The sequence below is a fragment of the Phocoena sinus genome, chromosome 7, assembly GCF_008692025.1.
Source record: "Phocoena sinus isolate mPhoSin1 chromosome 7, mPhoSin1.pri, whole genome shotgun sequence".
Lineage (NCBI taxonomy): Eukaryota > Metazoa > Chordata > Mammalia > Artiodactyla > Phocoenidae > Phocoena > Phocoena sinus.
The window spans coordinates 11410850-11434133 of NC_045769.1; the positions used below are offsets into that span (position 1 = coordinate 11410850).

At 39.8% G+C, this 23284-nt stretch overlaps 1 protein-coding gene across 1 annotated transcript in view; it reads right to left on the minus strand.

Annotated features, from left to right (window-relative positions):
* Positions 1–1824: 1824 nt before the first annotated feature.
* COL4A3 (collagen type IV alpha 3 chain) overlaps positions 1825–23284 on the minus strand; it is a 134239-nt gene continuing 112779 nt past the window's right edge. The window contains exons 39-53 of the mRNA XM_032637762.1: positions 21847–21973; positions 20508–20588; positions 20024–20122; positions 19681–19728; positions 15971–16156; positions 15340–15470; positions 12056–12128; positions 10036–10107; positions 9821–9946; positions 8860–8958; positions 7355–7567; positions 6545–6722; positions 6302–6416; positions 4902–5074; positions 1825–4287 (exon numbers count right to left, since the gene is read on the minus strand). Of these exons, the coding sequence (XP_032493653.1) occupies positions 4203–4287; positions 4902–5074; positions 6302–6416; positions 6545–6722; positions 7355–7567; positions 8860–8958; positions 9821–9946; positions 10036–10107; positions 12056–12128; positions 15340–15470; positions 15971–16156; positions 19681–19728; positions 20024–20122; positions 20508–20588; positions 21847–21973 (1806 nt within the window). The 3' untranslated portion in view covers positions 1825–4202. The remainder of the gene's footprint in view (positions 4288–4901; positions 5075–6301; positions 6417–6544; positions 6723–7354; positions 7568–8859; positions 8959–9820; positions 9947–10035; positions 10108–12055; positions 12129–15339; positions 15471–15970; positions 16157–19680; positions 19729–20023; positions 20123–20507; positions 20589–21846; positions 21974–23284) is intronic.

Sequence of the window (23284 nt, forward strand, 5' to 3'; positions counted from 1 at the left end):
TCTGTTTCTTGAAATCCTAACTGCCCTTAAAGGACCACCTAAAATGTCCTCTCTCTTATGATTTCCTGAGGGCTCCAACTTTTGAACCACTGTTTGTTGACTCTTACAGTACTTGTCATATTCTGTTCAGTATTATAATTATCTATGTATTTGCCTTATTTTCCCTTACCAGGTGATAAGTTCCATGTTTGAGACCAAGGTCTTTATCTCACTCATCTCTCTATGTTTATGGAGCAGCCATATTGAGCATGTTGTAGGTCTTGGGTTTAAAGTAATGAGATCTATTTCCCTGTTTGACTGATAAATTGGAATTAAAGATGATTCCAAAGCAATAGTTCTAAACAGGTTTTGAGCAGTGTTAGCATTTTTAGAAACACCATAGGGCCTCCAAAAACCTAGAGAGGGTCATATTTATCTGAATGTTTAAGTTGAGCCCGGTTATTCAAAATCAGTTGTTTCCTCCTGTGTTTGGTTGTCTCTTAGTTTCCAGTAAGCAGAGCATGGATTAGGGTGAGGTGAATTAGGCACTCTTAGTGTTCTGCAAGTGCCCTGTCAGTAAGTTGCAAAGAATCCCTTAGAGACTGATCAAGATTTTTCTTTTTAAACAGGCTTATAAGTAGAGAGAATGAACTCAAATACAGCACTCATTGTTCTACCTGTCAGCAGTAAAAATAAGTTCATTAAAATAGATGAGTATATTTTTTGACTCAAAATGTTTTCAAATTAGGTTTTTTTGTCCCAATTATGAGAGTGCTTCTAAATATTTATTTGAGCAACAATTTTCTTGGCTTTCTTAGAATTATTACCCAGCATCACTATTCATTCATTCTGTTTTTTCCTTTGATTATATCTTTATTGTCATTTAACACGGCCCCAAAATTTCTTACCTATGAGAGTTAAGATTTTGTGTATTAAAGGCATTCATCTTTACCAATTCTCTACCTTTGAAATTTTATGAATATTTTTCCTTGAATAAGGAGTATTTGCATTATAAATGGGGAACATTTATCAAAATATATGACCCATAACTTCTGTAATCTGTATGTTTTCCTATTGACTTGTAAAAACTCCTTAAATATCTCAATAGGAAATGAAAAAGATATTATTAGGCCTTTCACAGTAAAAAAAAAACACAAAAAACCACGCACTAATTAAATATACTAAATTAAAAAACCCAGATACTAATTTAAAGTGATAAATATTCAGCCTCACTGGTAATGAGCAAAATGTAAATTAAAATGAGACAGGCAAAATTACAAAAGAATATCCAGTATTGATAAAATCATAGGGAGATGGGTGTTTTCATTACATTGTGTTGATGCAACTGGAAATTCTAGCAATGTTCCTGGAGAACATTTATATATATATATGTATCTCTCTCTCTCTCTCTCTCTCAAAGGCCTAAGATTGCAAGTCCTTTGATTCTTCAGTTTTCCTCCTAGAGATTTATCCTGAGTAAATAATTGGACAAATGTAAGATAAAATGTGTATAATATGTCCATAATAAAACTAAAATAAATGTCCATCAATTCATTGATTTATGTAGGAAATCCATGTAAATAATGATTAGTTCTTATCTATTGATGTGAAAATATGTCCACAGTGTATTAAGTTTGATTAAAAAATTTAGTTTCAAGACAGCATGCTTTTTATTCCATTTTTGTTTAAAAATATATTTACAAGAAAAAAGTTGGGTGGGGGTGAGGGTTAGATCATGGCAATTTTTATATTCTTCTTCATAATTGCTGTTGTTTTTACAGTGAACATATACTGTTTTTACAATCCAAAAAAATTTGTTTATATTTTGAAAAAAATAAGACCAGATATAATTTTTTCAATTTTATTCTTAAACAATACAATAAAATAATATTTAAGCTGTAATTACAGAAATATTAGTACATTATAACATTGTAATTTTGTCAAGATATAATATAAAATATTCAATATATTTTAAATATATTTCATTTGGTTATAGAGTAAATATTAAATTAAGTTTAGTAGCAGTAAGTTACACTGGATGCATAGAAAAATCTTTGTAAGTTAAATTAGCAATAAAATTCAAATTTAGAATTATTGTAATACTTTTATAAATAAGTTACTTAATAATGTTTATCTTGTAAAAAGACCTTTGAGAAATCCATTATTTCAGCACACTGTGAAATTCCAAAGTTGAAGCCCGAAATTTAGAAGAAACAAGTTATTTACATTTATCTACAAAGTTAAATCTTCCTAACCTTATAAACTACTGATAGGTATCTGGAAAGGAATGCACATGAACTATGTTTTAATGCTCAGTCTTAGAAGTGGGACTGAGCAACTGTTAATATGGCTTCATTGGAATTTAAGGTTTTAGCATCACTTGTCTTCCTCAGAAGTTAAACACTGATAAGAGGGCAAGAAAAGATGGAGGCTTGGGGACAAGCAGAGGCCAGTCATTTGGCATTAGCACCAGTATAGAGCATTCACTTATTAGTAAAATTAGATGACCTTAAGGTCATTTGTGATTTTGGACTTTAAAAAGAGGCATGGATGGAGCAATGATACTGGCAGTGAACCAAAGCCAGCTGTACCTGGTAACTGTCTGTAGAATTGTTTCTTAAGTGTTTGCCTAGAGCAGTTCTTCCCAATCAGAAATCACCTGGAGGGTTTGTTAAAACACAGATTTCTGGGCCTTACCCCCAGCGTTTCTGATTCTAAAGGTCTAGGATGAGCCCTCGAATTTGCACTTACGGCCAGTACCCAGATACTGCTGATGCTGCTGGTCTAGAGACGACATTTAGAGAATTGCTGACCTACACAGGGTTTGTGGAGATCAGCTAGCCCTATGCCGTGATAGTACAATTAAGAGAGTAGGATATTTTTAGAGCAAAAGAAGTCTTAGTATCAGATGAGTCTAAAAAAAAAATGAGTCTAAGTAAATAAGTAAAATGCACTTCTCAGTTTAAATGTAAAAATGGCTTGACAGTAGTCACATGAGCAGTGAAGGATGCCAACCAAGGTCACAGTCTGTGCTGTCCTCTGGGGTCACATCTTCACTTACAGAGCAACTGAGGCTGAAACAATAACCTGAATTTAAATATCAGCACCACCAACTCCACCTAGGTGGATCAGGAAGCATAGTTGACATACAACTGCCAAACTATACAATTCGTACGTTAAGATTTTTACACAATGGACTCTTTCAGTGGTTTGTAAGAATATCAAAAACATGTTTTTACAAAGGAAGAATTAGACAGTTAACAAGGGAATAAATCTCTGAACACCCAGTTTAAATGGAATATTTAGAGCAAAGGAAAAATATTCTGAGCCTGATTAGCTAACAAATGACTTTTCTTCCATGGATTGCTGAACTATTATATAAGGTATGCACCAAGATTTATAGGGATGGGGATAAAGTGCACATCTAGGAAGTAGTGTCCTTGTTATTTGTGTGGATGTAATTAATTCACTAGGGTAAAAATTGTATCTGTTTGAATATAAGTAAGCTATATTGCTGCAGTGAAATGAATTCAATGAACAAAAATATCTTTTAAAAAATGTAAACCAAAACCAGACAGTATTTCCAAGGCTATTATGATTCCACTCAGAGCAACCCCCTTTTGGCCACAGTCTTGGGTATGTTTGAAAAAGCACTAGAAAAATCCATGAACCTCAGTTCAATTCCGGTTCCCTTAGGCCTTAGGTTACTCACCAGGTTTAAAAGTCCAGTTTATTCATGATGCTCTAGTATTCCACTTGTCTCCATCCCCTTCCCTACCCAGGGTCTAAAGCTTTAGGAAGCGGGTGGTTGGGCAATCTAAAACAGATTTAGCCTCCTGAGTCTCAAAGACTGGAATAGAAGGGGGGCAAATCCTGGGAATCCAGTAGACCAAATAGCTCTTAACTTGTAGCATCAAACTTTATACAGTCACCATTTACTTAGTGCATTGGATACAAATGGAATACAATTTCAGTGATATTTTGTGAAAAGCCTACTGCCTTGAGTTAGGGAACTTTGACACAGTACAGATTTAGAGAGCAGTATCACAGAACTAACTTAAAAGAATGCTTTGTTGTGTGGGGAAACAAATAGAAACTTTGTACTAAGCCATCGTAGGGCGATACTGTTCGGTTAGAGAAAAATACTTAAATAACTGCATGTTCTTTATCATTACTTGGTTATTTAGGATGAAAAGTCACAGTTCTATTTTTTCTTTATTTCTTCAATGTCTCCTCTTCATGCACACCTGACAGCGACTTATGATCTTTTCTAACTCCCCAGCTTTCACAGTTGACGGAATAGGTTTTCTGAAATAAAAAACAAAACAAAACTAAGAAAAAAACCCACAAAAAGTTTCATGAATTTATAGATAAAAGGGAAATACTTCCTGGGTTCGAGTTTTATTAATGAATATTGTAGCTCATCTAAACTTTATTATAGGGAGGTATATTTCTGAAAAGGTATCTATGTCCGTATATTAGTTGTTTAGCAGCAACTTGCAGGTGCAAAGTTATGGATCATTTTTTCTGAAATAAAAACTACTTCTATCCTTTTAATACTCTGTATTACTCGCAAGTCTTCCAATACAGTAAATTAAGATTAGCAGATCATTTAGTGTTGACAGTTTCATTCAGTAGTCTATAAATTCATATATAAACATTAAATACATTTAGTGATGACAAAAATCACACTTTTTTTGGTCTTTATGGGTACAGTAGCACAAACCAGGGCTACCTGTTGACTCTAGACCACTTGTAAACTGGATTTTATTGGCTAAACAGGCTAAACAGGATTTTATTGGCATGGGGAGATGTTTTAGATGTGAGTACATCAACACACAGGGCATGAAAATCTAACACAGGCAACCTTTGAATCGTTATGCAGTTGAGCCATCAGATTAAACGTGACTGTAAATAGTTACCTGAACATCCTTCTGGGGTCTAATGAAGCCAACCAGAAACTGTAGGAATTTGAATAGTAGTTGCAGGTTCCTCTTCCATGACATTCTATAAATGGACTGGCTCGGAATTCTTCTAAGCAGGAGCCGGGGGATGCCAGTGCCTGCCCAGCGCCCTCTGAACCTGCACTTGTGAACTATCATAATAAAAGTATCCAAATAAGAATTCTTTGCATACTGCTCACATTTTCAATGCTCGAAAATGTTCTTTGTTGTAATAGAAGACAGTAAGAAAAAAACCCCAGAAAGGATGAATTAAACCTCTTGTGTTTCTTTACCCAAATTTACTAACACTCCAGCTACCTTCCAAGTTGAAGGATAGTCATCAAAAATAAAAGCCTTTTATTTTGCCTGGAATGCTCTTTTCCCCAGGTCTGACTGGTTCTTCCTTGTCATTCAGGGGTCTGCTTAAATATAACCTCCAAAAAGATTTCCTCGACTTCATCCCTATCAGTCTCTCCCCTTATCTTGCCTTATTTCCTTCCTAGGACTGTTCACCACCTGAACTCATTACTATTATTGTTATTTTGTCTTCTTGCTTCTATGTCTATCACTAGGATATAAGCTCCATGAGAGCAGGAACTTTGGTTCACTGCCAGTATCCTTAGTACCTAGAATGGTCAAGGCATATAGTAGGTGTTAAATAAATATTTGGTGAATTAATGATTGAATGAATGGACGTCTGTGAGTAAAGAAGGGGGAAGAGTATATCATAAATGATGCTACACAGAATATGAATGACCACTAGCCACATCTGTGCAGGTATCAGAATCACAAATGTCAATCCCTAGATTTCTTCATTTAGTACTTACATCTCAGGAATTTTTCTTTAAAAGGCTGTTTCTTTTAGTTCCCATCTTCATAGGAACTTCAAAGGGTCACAGTATAAGGCACAAAGATTTTGGAGCAGACAGGCTCAGATTCAGATCCCAGTCTTACCACTTACTAGTTGTGAGACCCTGGGGAAATTTCTTTACTTCATTCTTACTTGTAAAACTGTAGATGAGAGAAACTACCTTGCAGGGTTTTCAGAAGGCTTTTGGAGGACATATAAAACAGCTGCCACATTTTTAAAAAAAGGCATTCTATTACCAATATGGTAGCTACTCTACACTTAAATGTCTTACTTAGAATTTGTGGGTAGTCTCTTTCTGAGAAGTCTATTTTTTAAAATGCTCCATTATTTACCAAAGAGCAACTTACTTGAAGTAAAAAAAGTATATTTGCAGATTTTCAAGCAAATATCCACAGCAGACTGTGCCTATTGATGTCAAGCAGTATTCCTGGGGCCACGTCTCATCCAGCCCAAGGTAAGATTCCACAGATTATCTTTACTATGAATTTACTGTTCTTTTTCTCCTTACCATGATGAAAGAAAATCCTTTCCAGAGAGAAATCCAGCCAGGAGGACATGAGGGGATATCAGTAGTTTGGCTGTGAACAGCTATGGCAATTGCAGGACCTTCACAGACAGTGCATCTGTAACACGAAAACAAAGAAGATGGCAGCATCGCCACTTTCTGCACCATGACGTGCTGCCTTACATTCCATTACAAATGAAGTGATTCAACTGCTCCCATCACGAAACTAAGGGATTGGGATTTTACCTGCTAATATAAGGCTCCAGGGCCCGGCCAGTAATTGGAGCCATGTCCACTGGCATCAGAGCTGGTGTTGAGAGCCAGTATGAATAATCGTTTCGAGATGCGAAATTACATACATCATTGATATTGCAGAATAAGAATGGCATTGTACTAAATCTCTGGAGGCAGCTGCCAAGAGTTCCTAATAAAACATCAGACTGGGTGTCACTTTCAGTAAATTCAAATTATTTTGATTATCATTACTAGATAGAGGCTAATTAAAATACAACCTATGGCAAAAACTGGAGAAAGACAACACAAAAGAGCTATTTACAAAATGTGTGATTGAAAAGTTTTAATACTGATAGAAATTAAAGATCCAATAGGGAAAGAAATCCTCCTTCGTTCTTCCACCTTTAACACTTCCTGTGGCCGTTTCTAATCAGTCTAGAATTTAAGGACTAGCAGAGGTTGCTTGGAAAAATGTCTGCTTCAAAGTGTTCCCAGTTCTTCATAAGTATATGCTAGCCAATGACCAGACAAATCTTTAGAAAAGATGTTACTTTGAAGATTAAAAAGCAGACAGGTATTTTAGTGAAAAGTCTTTGCGTTGTACAGGATGAGCTAAATTGACATTCATGAGCCAGGCTCCTTCTAGAGCTTACATTCCGGAATGAATATTAGACAGGCCAATGTCTTATTTACTCTCTTTAAAAAGTGCTGTGAGATACTCAGGTTGTTTATACTTAACTTCAGAGGGAAGTACCCCATGCCATAAAAATGCAGAGTCTGCATGTGGAACAAAGTAGCTAGAAATGAGAACGAGGGCATTACCCAGGTCCTGTCCATGGGATTGTTCATTTCCTTGTACAAAGAGAAGAGAGAACCCACTATAGAGTGGTTCTGTCCCTTCTGGACAGGAGGGAATCGCTGTGGTCTGGCTGTGCCGGGTGAAGACAAAGCCCCTCATCGTTGTCCCCCTTGCAGGTGGTCCAGTGTCTCCAGGTTTCCCCTTCAAGCCTGGCAGGCCATCGGATCCAGGCGGTCCTTTAAAAAACACATTAAACACGTTGCAACACAAATGAAACCTCAAACTTGTTTTTCCAAAATAAGAATTTAAATGTTTATATATATTTATTAAGCCTCAAATACAGAAAGGAGTCCTAAAGAATAATGGTTTATAAAATGGCCAAAGAATATTCTTAAATGTTGACTATTTTATTACAAATGCCTCTTACGATAGATATTTGTGTATATCTGATGATGAGTCTTTTGAGATCACGTTTTCATCTTCGTATTGCCCTGTGGTGCCTGACATCAAGACAAACTCTGTCTACTTGTGAATAATTCTCAGCACAGTTTGTGTTGTAGTAGCCTTGCTCTTGCTTTGGCCCCATTCTGTAACCCAGACTTGGTCAGTAAAGTTTTTAAATTTATGGGATTATTAATAAGAGTTTTATTTTTTACCATTTTGAAAAACACATTTTTAAGGAAAGTCGAATGATTAATAATGTTTTAAATGTTTTAAAGCACTCAGGATAATACTAAGTCATGAGTGATTAGGCAGTTAACATTACAATTAATATTATTAGTTAGCATATTTATAGACAAATGTCTAGTCTTTACAGTTGTATTATAGTAGATCTGGGCATATGTCAATGAATTCGAAATCACATTTAGAGGCTTCTCTTACTTTAACAAAGTCAGCAATCCTAAAAAGTAAGATTTGGAGAGCTGGGTATTTTCTAGAAAGGTGCTTTTGAAACTTTTGCAGAAGGTAGGTTTTGATCTGGGCATATCAAATTGACACATATAAGTTTATGTTCAGACTAAAGTACTTAAAGAGGCCCCCTTCTGGGACACGCACATGAGTTGTTGAGTTAGTATTCAAGAATGGCAAAGTTAAAAGACAGCTTTCCTAAATAGGGATACTAAGTTGCTCTTCTGTTCATATCAAGGTAATGTTTTTCCAACTATGTACTTAGGTGCTACTCTTACAAGTAGATATTATCAACTAAGTACACAGTATCCGCTTTTCTGAAAATAGAACTGGTGTTTCATTAGGCCTGTGTGTCCTCAGGTTAAAAATCTGAAGTACATTTGTCCAGTTAACAGATAGGAAGAATGGTTTATTCCAGTAACTCTTGATTTTCTGTCTTCTTCCGAAAGAACATTTTGCCCCGGCTTTTAGTCTAATCTGCACAACACAAGTTGAAAGATCTAGATTTAGATCTTGATCTAGATCTTATAGTCACAAATTTGAACAAGGCTCCTTTCCCTGTATATATATGGGTAATAGCTCTCCTTCAGTGAAGGAGAACAGCCAGCTGTTTGTTTACCTTGCTCTCCTTTACAACCTTTGTTGCCTTTTTCTCCAGTTGGTCCAGGGGTTCCTGGTAGTCCATCCTTGCCTGGTTTACCTCTTGGCCCACAGGGTCCTAGGCAAAAAAAAACCAACATTGTATTGAATGGATGGTATAGAAAAAAAAGCAGGGTGGCCAACCATCCCAGTTTACCCAAGACTTCTACAGTTTCAGCAATAAAAGTCCTGCAAAGAGAACAGACTGGGCAAACTGGGACAGTTGGTCATCCAACATGTTACACTCTACTTCCCAGGGGGAAAAAAAAAAGCCCTGAAAAGTGAACTAGGAGTATATGAAATACAGCAGTTTAAAATTGTGCTACCATTTTGATTTATGCCGCTCCAGAATTCACTATGCCCTTGTATTGATCAAAGTAATAAATCGTCTCTCTCTTATCTCCCAGGTGATTCAGGCAAACGTAGAACACAACAATTCCATTCAGAAGTCTATTACAATATGCTAAGACTATAAAAAAGGGTTAGTCAATTACAATGAACCAATATTTGGAAAAGATTTCATAATATTAAGCATACATTTGCATTTACTACTCTTCCAAGTACCGTACAAACTGTTAGAAAAGTATAAATACCTGAAACTCAGGTTTATTTGGGCAATCATTTATAAATAGTCAGAACTCTAAGAATGACAGTTGTCAGAGAAGATAGACTTCATACTTTTACCTTAACCAAAAAAATCCTGAGTTTCCTAAGGTGTATTTGTTCAAGTTTATACTATACACAACAGTTTGCAATAGATTCAAAAGGAGTTTTATTTGCTGGTCAAGAGTAAAATGAGCTCAGTGCTAAAGCTGAATATTAAAAACACTGTAATGTGTAACATTTTCTGTTAAGTTGTATCATTTGTTTCCAAAGCTCTTTACAGGTATTTTGGTTCAACTGCTTCCTAGTGATCCCAGTCAATGCTGCCAGTTCCACACCTGGGTTTCCCGGTAGCCCCGGGGGCCCAGGTTCTCCTTGCATCCCTGGTTCTCCAGCTGGGCCAGGTGGGCCTGGGCTTCCTGGAAGGGAGATGATCTTCACTGTGCCAGGGTCTCCACGTACACCTATTGACATGAACATATAAGAAGATGATGGCTTTCCTGATGAGTTACTGTTTCTTCATGGACAGCAATACTAAAGAAATAATATTTACCAGGTGGTCCTTTTGGCCCAATTCGCCCTGGAGGTCCACTTGGTCCCAGAAATCCTGAATTACCCTTCTCCCCTTAAAAAAAAATAAAAAGGCAATGTGATTCCACATAGAACAATGGGGTTCCTAGCTCTTTAGGTTGATGGTCGACTCTAGATAATGGCAGTTATGACCGGAGGTTATGAGTTCTGTGACAATGGCTGCAAATTAGTTATATTTGTATGGGTTGTGGAATTTCACTTGGACCCAATTAGCCATGTTTAATGTCTATTAAAAATATATTCTAGAAGTAGGCATTAAGAACTAGTATTTTAGCATTGAAGGGGAAGCATTCCTAAGAGTTCACTTTTTAAGTTCAGAAACCAATTCAATTTAATATTTAAGGTAAAATATGAAGTGACATTAAAACCTATTTTAGCACTTCCTAGTGAATTATATTGGTTGTCAATAGTTATCTACTTTATCAGCTTATTACTCTAGCTTTACTAGTAGCCCAAAGTTAGTTATGTTAGGAACTCCATGAGCTCATATAGAATATCTACTTTGACGTAAACTATGAAAGTGGTAAGATTTCTCTCCCAAACAGTCTTTGACATGAATGAAATATTACCAAGCACCATCGATTTGGAGAAATCTTCTCTTTTAAAAATCTTGACGAAATGTAGACATTACATCTGATTACTTAGAAAGAACTTAACACTAAACATGATATTCATAGCAGAAATATAATAAAACAATTCTATTACCCAAAGGTAACTGGCAACTACACTATAAATTATCCACTGGATATCAGAACTTGAGGATAGTGTTAACATTTGCTTACATCTACCAGAAGAGGCCTAAGTATTTTTCCCTTTGGGGATTAAAAATTTCCACATAAAGAAGTGCAAACTCATAGGTAGTGCCAGATGACAGACAGTCTTATTCTGGAATCTAAGAGACTATTTGAATGTGTTTCATGGAACATATTCCAAAGAACTGATTTTACGAATCTTCCCTCTATATACCTGTAAATATTTCACCAGAATAGTTCTTTCTTTAGTAGGGCCTTTCTATAAGTTTTCAAGTCTTAGCTGCTCCTGTTCTGAGACTCGGGGCAGTGGCAGGTGCACACCTTTTCCCCAGGCTGTCTGACAGTGTTCACCAACCCGGTGTCTAGGGAGACTCCTCAAAATCACTTGCTTTGATTTCTTCTATGCTATTTTGCTCCTTGAAGAGCCAGTGGTTGAAAGCATTGAAAAGGCTCTCTTTAAACTCCAGCTTGTCCTCCCTCAGACCTGGAAAAGTTTGTCTTTCACAGAAACATGGTTTTGTTCACTTCGGTTGAAATTCTTGTGTAGCATCTATTTAGTCTACGATAATAGATTCCCTGCACACACAAAACAATACCAGTGGATTTAACCAGCTAAGACAACAAATCCAATATTCAAAATGTCATTTGAGGTCATAGCACCCTTACGGAAGATTTGAGAATTATTTTCTGAAACCTGAAGTTTAAATTTATGTGTATGAACATTTTAAACTTAAAATCTCCAAATTACATGTCTTCTCTGATTAAAAACATAATACATGTGCCCCATAAAAAAACAAGTGCTTGAATCTGCATATAAAAATTTACTTACCCTCCCCCATTATCAGCTCGGTGAATATTCTTTTAGATTTTCAGCTTCTTAAAATTATCACACATGCACAAAGTAAAATAAACCATTCAAAGCAGTACTGTTGCCACTGATGTAGTTCCTTATCCCCCAGCCCGACACACATCAGTACTCTCAAAGGTAACCACTTTAAACTGTTCCTGTTTTGAGTTTTTCTATAGTTCCCATCCTTAAGGTATGGTTTAATTTTTAAGGCCCCTGGGGTTGTGTGCTGGTGAAGTCTTCCTTCTTCGTTCATACTGAGGTCCTATTTGTACCCCAACTGTCTGTGGTGACCGTAGGGGTTCAGTAAACATTTGTGTACCCTAAAATATGAATCATGGTCATTGTCTTTGCATCCAAAGAGTAGTGCACAAAAACAGTACCTTTTATGCCCGGAAATCCATAGAATCCAGGATCACCTCTGACCCCTGGCAGACCTGGGGCACCTGGTACTCCCTATATTTTAAAAAAGAAAGAGCAGAGCAACAGACATATTTTTTAAATCACAATACTCACTACACTTTGTTTTTTTTAAAGCATATAGGATATAATGCTATGTTGGGTCAGAATGAGTTAAAGTTGTCCGACATCATTTTTACATTCCAATCCAGTATTTCACCTCCTGTAACTCCTGTGCCACCTACCTCACCTTACGACTGTCATTTTCAATAAGAAAGAAGTAAAAACTACCCTTAAGCCTAAGAGCCAACATAACTTCTCATGTTAATGTGTGTTGGTGTGAGTATTGGATACAATTGGATATTCTGTATTCTAAAGTGAACTGCCCAGTATTTGAAGATCTTTCAGGAAGAATAGGTACCAGATTGCCAGGATGAAAATTGTAATTTGTATTTGTAATTCTTGCAAAGGCAACAGAGTTGCTGTTGAATTGTAGCACCCACCATCATTCTAACTAAGCCATCAGGGTTATAACTTACTCTGGTCAGAGTGATAGAAGTAAAGGTTCCAGGGATGAGAGCATGAAGGGGTTGACAGGGGAGTTTTGACATGCATGTTTGGCAAAGATGCAGTGGTCTGACCGGGCAGAGATGCTCCCTCCTTATGAGGTTCAGACTAATTGCTGTTGTGACCATGAGATGCTCAAGCAAGGCCATCAGAGGAGCCGGGAGGGAACAGGGCTTCCGAAAAGAGTTCTATGTCAGAATGTATATTGCATCTACTCTTATACTGTCCATATGAATGAGACAGAATGCTATTACTTGAAAACAATGAATTGAAGGTCATGGAAAATGCCGACAATAACAAAACTGGTCTTTCAGCCTGCTGTCTTTGGAGCTAGAAGATGAAAGAAAGAACAGTCCTATTTCTTACATAAGGTGGTGTGAGGTTAAAAAAGGAGAGAGAAGGCTTCCCTGGTGGCACAGTGGTTGAGAGTCCGCCTGCCGATGCAGGGGACGGGGGTTCGTGCCCAGGTCCGGGAAGATCCCACATGCCGCGGAGCGGCTGGGCCCGTGAGCCATGGACGCTGAGCCTGCGCGTCCGGAGCCTGTGCTCCGCAACGGGAGAGGCCACAGCAGTGAGAGGCCCACGTACCACAAAAAAAAAAAAAAAAAAGGAGAGAGAGAAAACAACCATGTGATCAAGGAGCCTCAGGCTTCTGAAGTCTGGCCTGTTCTCCAGTGGTAAAGATAACCAGGGAGGAAGCTCTGGTGCCAGGCCCTGCCCTAGGGTGGAGAAGAAGCTGCTTCCTGCAAGGAGAGAGCGGTTAAGGGCAAGGAGTCAGTTTAGATATCCATCAAGAAGAATTTTCTTTCAAGCGCAAATGTAGAAGCCTAGACTAACCTTGGAGGCACAGGGGATTTAAGAGAGATCGCATTTCCAAACCAGACTTTCCACATCCCAGTGTCCTTGGAAGGACTTTCAGTGTGATCATAGGATTAGTGTTTGCCACTTTCAAAGAATCACGGAGAACATGAGAAATACCTAAGACTGCAGTTGGGCAAATATCTCACTTAAAAAAAAAGTTTTAAAAAGGTAGATTCTGGAAACCAAATACCAAGAGAGCTTAAGAGAGTGTAACATGTTTCCTGACAAGAAGCCATGCTGAAGAACCTCATTACCCATCACAAGGAAACACAGAACATCTATGACATAACCGATTTCCTCATTAGTTTCCAAGAATTTGATGTAAACAGAGGGATCAGGTTTTTCAAATATGCTGTTAGGAGAAAGCTAGGGAAGGTGCCATAGTGTTGAGTGAGATGCTGTGAATTGAGAGATTTTAATAGGCTGGAAACATGAGCCTGAAGGAACAAGATGATAATTAAGGAAGGTAAATGTGAAAGTTCTGCCCTTATGTCGCAAGTACACAAATAGACAAGACAAAAAGTAATGGAGAGGGCTTTCCTGGTGGCGCAGTGGTTAAGAATCCACCTGCCAATGCAGGGGATGCGGGTTCCAGCCCTGGTCCAGGAAGATCCCACAAGCGGTGGAGCAACTAAGCCCGTGAGCCACAGCAAGTGAGCCTGTGCTCTAGAGCACGCAAGCCACAACTACTGAGCCCGCGTGCCACAACTACTGAAGCCAGCGTGCCCAGGGCCTGTGCTCCGCACCAAGAGAAGCCACTGCCGTGAGAAGCCCGTGCACCGCAACGTAGAGTAGCCCCACTCGCTGCAACTAGAGAAAGCCCACGCGCAGCACGAAGACCCAACGCAGCCAAAAATAAAAATTAAAAAAAAGTAATGGAGAAAACTTAGTAGCAGTTCATGAGGAAAAGGCACAAGGTCTTTCGTTGACTGTAAGCTCAATGTGTGATGATTGTGTGGTAATGAGGCTGCCCAACAGCTCATGTGGAATTTTAGGTTGGATTATAAAACAGAATGTTCAGGGTAGTGAGACTCTTCCATCCTCTAGCCACTCCGTGGGGTACTGAGTTCTTACTCCTGTAAGGTGTTTGTCCCAGGGGCTGCATTTTTAAGGTATTGACAAACTAAGATATATTCAGAATAGAGGCAGAGCTGATGACATCTTAAACTGAATTTGAGAAAAAAAAAACCCATGTATTTATTGGGAGAGAAAGTAGAAGGAAATGGCAGCTATTTACAAATACTGGAAGGTATGTCATGGGGAGAAAATAAATAGACATTTAGGGGATGGCAAAGATAATTTTTTTTTTTTTTTTTTTTTGTGGTACGCGGGCCTCTCACTGCTGTGGCCTCTCCTGTTGCGGAGCACAGGCTCCGGTCACGCAGGCTCAGCGGCCATGGCTCACGGGCCCAGCCGCTCCGCGGCATGTGGGATCCTCCCGGACCGGGGCACGAACCCGTCCGTGTCCCCTGCATCGGCAGGCGGACTCTCAACCACTGCGCCACCAGGGAAGCCCAGCAAAGATCATTTTGAAAGCATATTAATAGAGAAAAAATATGTTGTCATCTAGAATGGAACTGTTCAGAGTCTAAACAAGAAAAGGTCGGGAATGACATAGAGAAGGGTCCCATATGGACCAAACTTTCAGAGGCCTCTTGGAGACCAAATCTGTCCAACTCTTAAGATTCTTTGATTCTTTGAACCTCCTGGACTCCATCTTTTTTGGGGTGCACTACACAGAAGCATCACAAGTGGGAAATTTTTGTTGCCCCCAGTTACATCTGATCCTGGCAATCGATTTAGAAGAATCTAAGATGTCAAAATAATTTTCCACACTTACCGGATGACCTGGTGGCCCCATGTCTCCTACAGTTCCAGGCGGACCTCTTGGGCCAGGCTGGCCCATAAATCCCTTGTCTCCTTTTATGCCTTCTACGGGACCCCCTTCAGGTCCAGGGGGACCAGGCTCACCTGAATTTACAGAAAGCCTGTCAGTATTGCCACTCAGGGGGCTTTGCAGCTCCTGTCAGTTACCCTTTTGAATGAAGAGCAAACTCTGCACTTTATCGTTACAGCGAACATACTTTGCCTCGTGGGGTGTGACAGGATTGTGAATGAGATAATGCCAGCCAAGTGCCTGGCACAGGGCAGGAACTGCTTCTGCCTGATGATGGTCTGTTAGAGCAGGGTCTGTGTCTAACCCAGTACCTTATACAGAGTAGGAGCTCAATAAATATTGATGAATGGATGCATCTCTCTCTTCCAGGCTCATTAATTTGGTATGTACTAATTTTTCAAACAGGTCCCTCTGCCTCAACACCAACAGGCTTACTGCACCTCATGTGAGGACAGGTGGGCATGGGAAGACAGAGGAGACCAGAGGGGAAAAGAAGCAAGATGGTCACGAGAAGATTGAAAGACGTCAAATGTTACTTTCATTCTTTCATCGTATTTAGAAGTAGATCCTCTACCTGGGTTTCCTCTTCTGCCAGGTGGACCTCGATCTCCTTTTTGGCCAGGGATGATTGAACCAGGAAAGCCTGGTGGCCCTTGAGGTCCTGTCATGCCAATGGGCCCTCGAGGCCCAGCATCTCCCACTGGCCCTTTCCTGCCAGGGAGGCCCGGCAAGCCTGGGGCTCCCCTGTCTCCTTTGGCTCCTGCAAAGAAAAACGCCTGATAAGTTCCTGTAATGCCCCTATATGTGGTGTTATAGTTTGTGGTTATCCCTAATAATGTAGACACTTTGATTAAAGGTGTTAAGCTTCACAAGATATTTTTTTTTAAGCGGCTGATAAAAGAGGTACAGGTCTACAAGGACTGGGTCTAGACTAGACTCAGTCCTGACTCCAACTAGCTGTTTGATCCTGATAAAGTCTCTTCACTGTTACAAGTCTCCGTTTTCTTATTTAAAAAATGAAGGTGAGGCCTCTTGCCTTCCAAGATGGCCCACACTCTGTCTATGGAGTGTGTATCTCCCTGAATAAACCTTCTTTCACTTTGTCTTGCTCTTGAATTCTTGCCTGCACAAAGCCAAGAACCCACACTTGGCGGCCATCCCAGGGACTCAGACATGACTTGGGATGTGACCATCCTCTCGCACCCCAATCTCTTTCCTGCAACATCTTTTCTGGCACCCAGTGCGGGGCCTCAAAGGCCATAATCTCGATCCGCCTATTGGGCTATGGCTCCCCTCTGAAGGGTGGCTGGGCCTTATCCTGAGCCATGGAGATTCGAGTAGCCCGTTAAGTGGCAGCTGACGTCGCCTGCAGGGTCTGGCAGAGACCAGCTCTCTGGCCGTGAAGAAGCGCACTGAGGCCAAGGCTTTTCCCCCTCAGTCTTTCTCATTCTCCTATTGCTCTATCTCTTCGGACGTGAAAAGATCCACCCAGATGACCACCAAACATCCAAATTAAGACTGCGCGGCAAGTAATTGACAACTTGGTTGGGTCTAAAGAACTCCTGCCAGGGGGCTTATCTGGTGGCGCAGTGGTTGAGAATCTGCCTGCCAATGCAGGGGACACGGGTTCGAGCCCTGGTCTGGGAGGATCCCACATGCCGCGGAGCAACTAGGCCCGTGAGCCACAACTACTGAGCCTGAGCGTTTGGAGCCTGTGCTCTGCAACAGGAGAGGCTGCGATAATGAGAGGACCGCGCACCGCGATGAAGAGTGGCCCCCGCTTGCCGCAACTAGAGAAAGCCCTCTCAGAGAAACGAAGACCCAGCACAGCCAAAAAAAAAAAAAAAAAGATAAAAAATGAAGGTGATATCTGACTTAACTCAGTTTTTTAAATATCAAGTGAGAGAATATACAGATGGAAAAGCATGGTGTAACCTTTAAAGTACTCTGTCCATGTAAGCCATAATCATTATTATCTGGTGATATTTAATTACAATGATATTATTCAATCACTGATAATTCAATAGAGCACTACAAAGCTAAACTTCGGGACTTCCCTGGTGTCACAGTGGTTAAGAATCCACCTGCTGATGCAGGGGACAAGGGTTCGAGCCCTGGTCCTGGAAGATCCCACATGCTGCGGAGCAACTAATCCCGAGCCTGCAAGCCACAACCACTGAAGCTTGCGTGCTTAGAGCTCTGCAACAAGAGAAGCCACCGCATGAGAGGCCCACGCACCACAATGAAGAGTAGCCCCTGCTCGCTGCAACTAGAGAAAGCCCGCGCGCAGCAACAAAGACCCAAGCAGCCAAAAGTAAATAAATAAATACATACATACATTTAAAAAAAAAAAGCTAAACTTCATGGCTGGTTTGTGCATTTAAAGTGTTGCCCAGACAAACCCAGAGAAAGGAACGACAAAGTTGCCATCCCCATTCTGTCCTCTGGTTACTTCTCCCCCATAACACAAACACTAGTCTGGAAGGGACAAATGTGGCGAGAGGTTTGGATTTACCAAAGAAGACCCTGCAAAAGGTCACAACTTAATACTAATATTTTTCATCTCAGAGAACTTTCAAGAAATTGTGCTTTGACATTCATAAATGGAAGATGTTGTATGAATTGAAAATAATCTCTCCCTCTTCTCTCCCATCTTTGTGTTATTCTAGAAGTGGTAAATGGCATGAAAATGGGAGACAGAAGAAAGGAAGAAGGACAAGTGAGGAGGGGGCTGGTGGCACAGGAAAGGGCTTGGGAAGTTATTTATTATGCAGGGAAGGCTTAGGGGGATGATGAAAATAAAACTGATGACTATTGAATATCTAGCCCTTTGTCTATCATGTTCTTTAGCTTTTTTTATGCCTGCAATTTATACTTTTAAAAGAAAGTATTTAGATGATTTCAGCTCTCTTCAAGCTCTGAAATGCTGTAATTGTACGACAGGGTCTGGCAATGGTCTGAGGCACCAAGATGCTGTCTTGAGTTGTATATTCCATGTCCATGAAGATGCTTCCTTGTTTTACAATATGATTTCTTTTGGGGATTTGGGAGAATTAAAACTAATTAAAAGGATTCATACCTTCCAAGTATCAATGACCTCGTCTCCATATTTATTTATCCTAGAGGGACTGAGGTGCATAATCATTTACTTTCATAATTAGGCTATTTGTTGTTTTTAAAGGCTTTTTAATTTAAGATTTGATCGTTTGGTATCAAATTTTATTTCCAATTAAATGCTAAAGTGTCCTCATTACACATGGTTAAACTGTGAGCTTAGCCTAGGAAAATGAACGGAAACTCCCCTTTTGACCATAATTCTAAAACTAGGCTATGAAAAGCCTTTATGTTCAGGAGGGAGGGAAGGGTCTGAGAGACGTGCAGACATTGAGCTCAACCAAAACGACTATCGCATCATCCAGAAACGGGAAAGAACGGCTCTTGTCTACTTTCACAGTTGAGCTGGTAGGTCAGAGCAGTTCCTGCCCCGTGGGGTTTCTCTGTAGCGTCAGGCTACTCTTTGCTGGTTCTTTTGAGCATCAATAACCAGAGGCCGTCACTGGGCTTAGGCATCTTTGCTAATAAAATACTCCTACCTACAGGACCTACGGCTGAGAAGGGTCAATAAAAGGTGCAAATAATCTAGTATTTCTTCTGGCAGGTTTCTATGCAAAATGGAAAAAGTTAAAAGAAGCTGCTTATCTTATGGAACAATGGCATGAGAAATCCAGACTGGCAGTGTGTCAAACAAAAACTTGTATATTCTTTGAATGACATATTCAGTAAGTTGCCGTGTCTGAGATGCTGAGAGAGTTACTGGGAATCCCTGAATAAACAGTAACCTGAGCCACAAGCTGGCTCTGTGGGGTTGGAATCAGACCTATGAAGATAACAAAGTGGGAAAGGATTAGTGTTATTACTGCATCTCAGAACAGCAGGGAGAGGAAACTCCTTGAGAAGCTATCAATTCCACCTCCAACTTTTTAGGAGGTGATACATTTAAACCATGCTAACAACATCGAAGCAAATACAGAAGTCTTTTTCATGTTTAAAGACCTTCATGGAAGGAAATTCCAAAATTGGATCACAGTGTCTAGTTTGTTCATTTCGTGGTGATGGTAATAATGAAGCATTTTTACTTGAACACTAAGCATATACATATCCTATATTACCACTGGGACTTCTTTAATTCAGTATGCTAGGTTTATTTTATCTATCAGGCATATTAAATTAGATTCTGTCCTTGAAAATGTATATCACCAGGTTCAGGAAGGAAGAACTGCTCACCTTGAGGACCAGGTTTCCCTCTTCGGCCTGGAAGTGCTCCCAGCAAACCTGAAAGAGAAAATTTTGGCATTTTAATATTCTATACATACAGTTAATTTATATATACATATAAAAATGTATATGTATTTATATATATAAATTGTGAAACTGACCAATGTATACAAAATTTATTCCACTTGGTCAATTTCACTTTGGTTACAGAAAGAATTATCACACACCCAGAACACATTAAAGATCATCAGTTCTGTCAGGGAAGAATTTCTAGAGCCATGAAGGATTACAGTGACACTAATTATCCTACGAAAAATAAACTAGAGTATCCAAGATGATGAGCAAGCAGTACCTGTTTCTCCTTTTTCTCCAGCTGGACCAGGAATTCCATCACGTCCTTGATTACCTCTCTCACCCGCTGGTCCAGGATTTCCTGGGAATCCTGGAGGGCCTGGAAAAAAAAAGCCATTCAAAGAGAGGACTTACTTCCTATCAGTGGCCTAATGTGAACCCCAGATGTGTGGAATTCTGCGAAATGTGTTCATTTTTCAGAACTGAAGCTACATGAAGCTAAATTCACAGTGAAAACCATGGACAGGTTAGTGCTATCGTGAGGATTTTTCACTTTGGAATGTGTAGGTCAGCTGATCTTTGAATTAGATCCGTATAAATACCTAACCTCACTTTTCTGCATTGTCGTCTGGAGACTGGGTAACTGGGAGCTACCTTCTAAGGAGCAGTCATGGGTCAGAGGTACCGGTAGACAGGGATTCCAGCCTCAGAAGAAAATATGCTTCCCTCACAAAAGGGAACTAGACAAAGTACAAAAATGGAACCTGGAGGGCCTTTTATTCCTGGAGAGCCAGGGAAACCTTTGATTCCTTTAGACCCCAAATCACCATCAGGACCGGGCTTTCCTATAAATGAAGAGAGAGGGGAAGGAAAAAAAGAAAACCAAAAGATAAATGATTCCAGCAATGGCTGAAACAGTCAGCTGCGCTCAAGCTGGCCTTCAAGGGGCACTCCTGCGACAAGTCACTTCAGGCTGTTATTTCCCCAGGGAAGCACAGCAGAGACATGGCCAATCATCCTCAAAGGTGTGCATACCCCAGCCCCTTGGACCGCTCAATATCTGATTTATTACTTTAATTGGGAGCTAGCAGCAAAGCCACTGAACCTTTCCGTGTTTGAAAAGATAGTTTAAATATTGTCTTTAGGTAAGACTTGAAGCTGCAAACCAGTGGCTTAGCAGTTGTTTTTGATCAAAGTGAAAACTTCAACCCAAATAACAAGCAAATAAGAAAGCAAGCCAATGTTTAAACTGGAAACAGCAACAACAAAACCCTCAGAACAACAGTGCTATGGGTTAAATTGTGTTGCTCCCAAATGCATACGATGAAGTCCTAACTCCCTAGTGTTTCAGAATATCACTGCATTTGGAGGTAGGTCTTTATTGTCTTTTTTTTTTTTTTTTTTCTGTCTTTCTTTTTGGCCATGCCACACGGCTTGTGGGATCTTAGTTCCTTGATCAGGGATTGAACGCAGGCCCCTGGAGGAGTCCTAACCACTGGACCACCAGGGAATTCCCAGGTAGGGTCTTTAAAGAAGCAATTAAGTTAAAATGAGGTCACCAAGGCAGTACCTAACACAATATGACTGATATCCTTATAAGAAAAGATTGGGACACAGACACACAGAGGAAAGACACCTGGAGAAGGTGGCCACCTACAAGCTAACGAGAGAGGCCTCAGAAGAAATCAACCCTGCCGACACCTGGATCTCAGACTCCCAGCCTCCAGAACTAGGAGAAAATTAATTTCTGTTTAAGTTACCCAATCTGTGGTATTTGCTTTGGAAGCCCTGGAAAACTAATATAAATATAAAGTTGGACAACAAGCTAACATTTCAGGTCTTTAGGCTGAATTCATTGAGGCAGCGCCCTCGAAGTTTTGTTTACAGGAGGAGGTTTTTAGATTTCAGGTCACCAAAGTCGACTGAAATGGACTCCTTGTGGTTCATTTGCCGTTTCTTAGTGTCTTCGAATTTGAAGATCAGATTTGAATAAAATCAATTGTAGTACAAAAGCCTAAACTGCTTTCCATTTACTATTCTAGGAGGCAAGGGCCATACCACACTTCTCGCTTGCAGCTTTTGGCTTGCAAAACCAGAGCTCACCTGGGTGGCCAGGGCTTCCGGGATTCCCAGGAACTCCCTCTGGTGCAGCAGGGCCCGAACATCCAGGTGTGCCAGGTGGCCCTCTACCTCCTTTCTTTCCCATGTCACCTGGCAATCCTGGATCTCCCTTAAATTCAGTCAAACACCTTTAAAATTCTCATATAAGCAGGACATGTGATCAGAATTAAGTATAAACTAGGTTGGTTTCTATCTATGTATTTATTTATTTAGCAATTCATGGTAAGTGTCTGCTGTGTGCTACCACCCTGATAGCTGCTGGGAACAGGATGGCTACATAATTTGTGGGGTGCAGTGCAAAATGAAAATGCAGCTCTCTTTAAAAGGACTTTTAAAAAGTAATTGAAGACAGAAATGGCAGAGCATTAAACCAAACATGGAGTCCTTGTCAGCACGGGACCTCTGTGGCTACACGAGTCCTGTGCCCAAGAAGCCAGGAATATAATAGTAACCATGTACGAATATGTGATGGATACAGTCCCTGCCTCCGTGCAGCTTTAGAGACCAGTGGGAGATAGACACTAAATAATCACACACACAGATAATTTCAAATTGTGATGATTAACTCAGCGGTCAGAAAGAAATAGAACAAATGGATGTGTGTTCTTCATATACTCTGCATGCAGATAAATGTATGTCAACCACATGTAAAAAAAGAAACAAACAAAAACACAAACTTCCCATGGCTTAATATTCCTTAAATCTGTACTTCACTTTTATGATAAGCCAGAACATATGGATTTGATAGTAACTTACAAAATCTCGATGGTAGCTGACTAAGATTCATTATTCTGTTACTAAGATTTGCCAGCATGGTAAAACCAGCACATTTTGTGTTCAACGCATAGTTAAAAAAATTTCTCCTGTGGTTACCTATGAAAACTTTAAATGAAACTATTCATTAATTGAATGTGAATTAAGTCAAATATGATTCCTCACTCAGGAAAAATTTCAGTGGAAGGAGCCTCTTTCTGGTTTTCTGAGGACCTCGTTAAAAATAAAGGGCAAAGGAAATTTGTTTGAACTCCAAGTAGTAAAGGGTTACTTTTTCGGGTCTTTGTGGTTTCTAAAAGTTTTCTTTCTTGTTGTTTTACAGTTGGAGGAAATCTTTAGGAAAGGTGGTGTTTTATTGGCTCAAAAGAGAGTCAGGGAGTAAGTCTCCTAAGTAATGATTTTTATACTTTTTGGAAGTCTGATGAAAAATAACAGACTCCTTCTAAAAAAAACAAAAACAAAAACTGTATCCAAACAATTTTCATTCGATTTCTTTGGATACAATAGGCTTCCCCAGGGATCCATGGAATCCCACGTGAAGAACCCCGCTTCTGGGAATTTCTATTAATTATTCTCTATCGCTCTAGCTCTGGCTCTTGTGTAACTGCTATATGCAGAAAGGATGGAAGAAGATAAACCTAAAAGA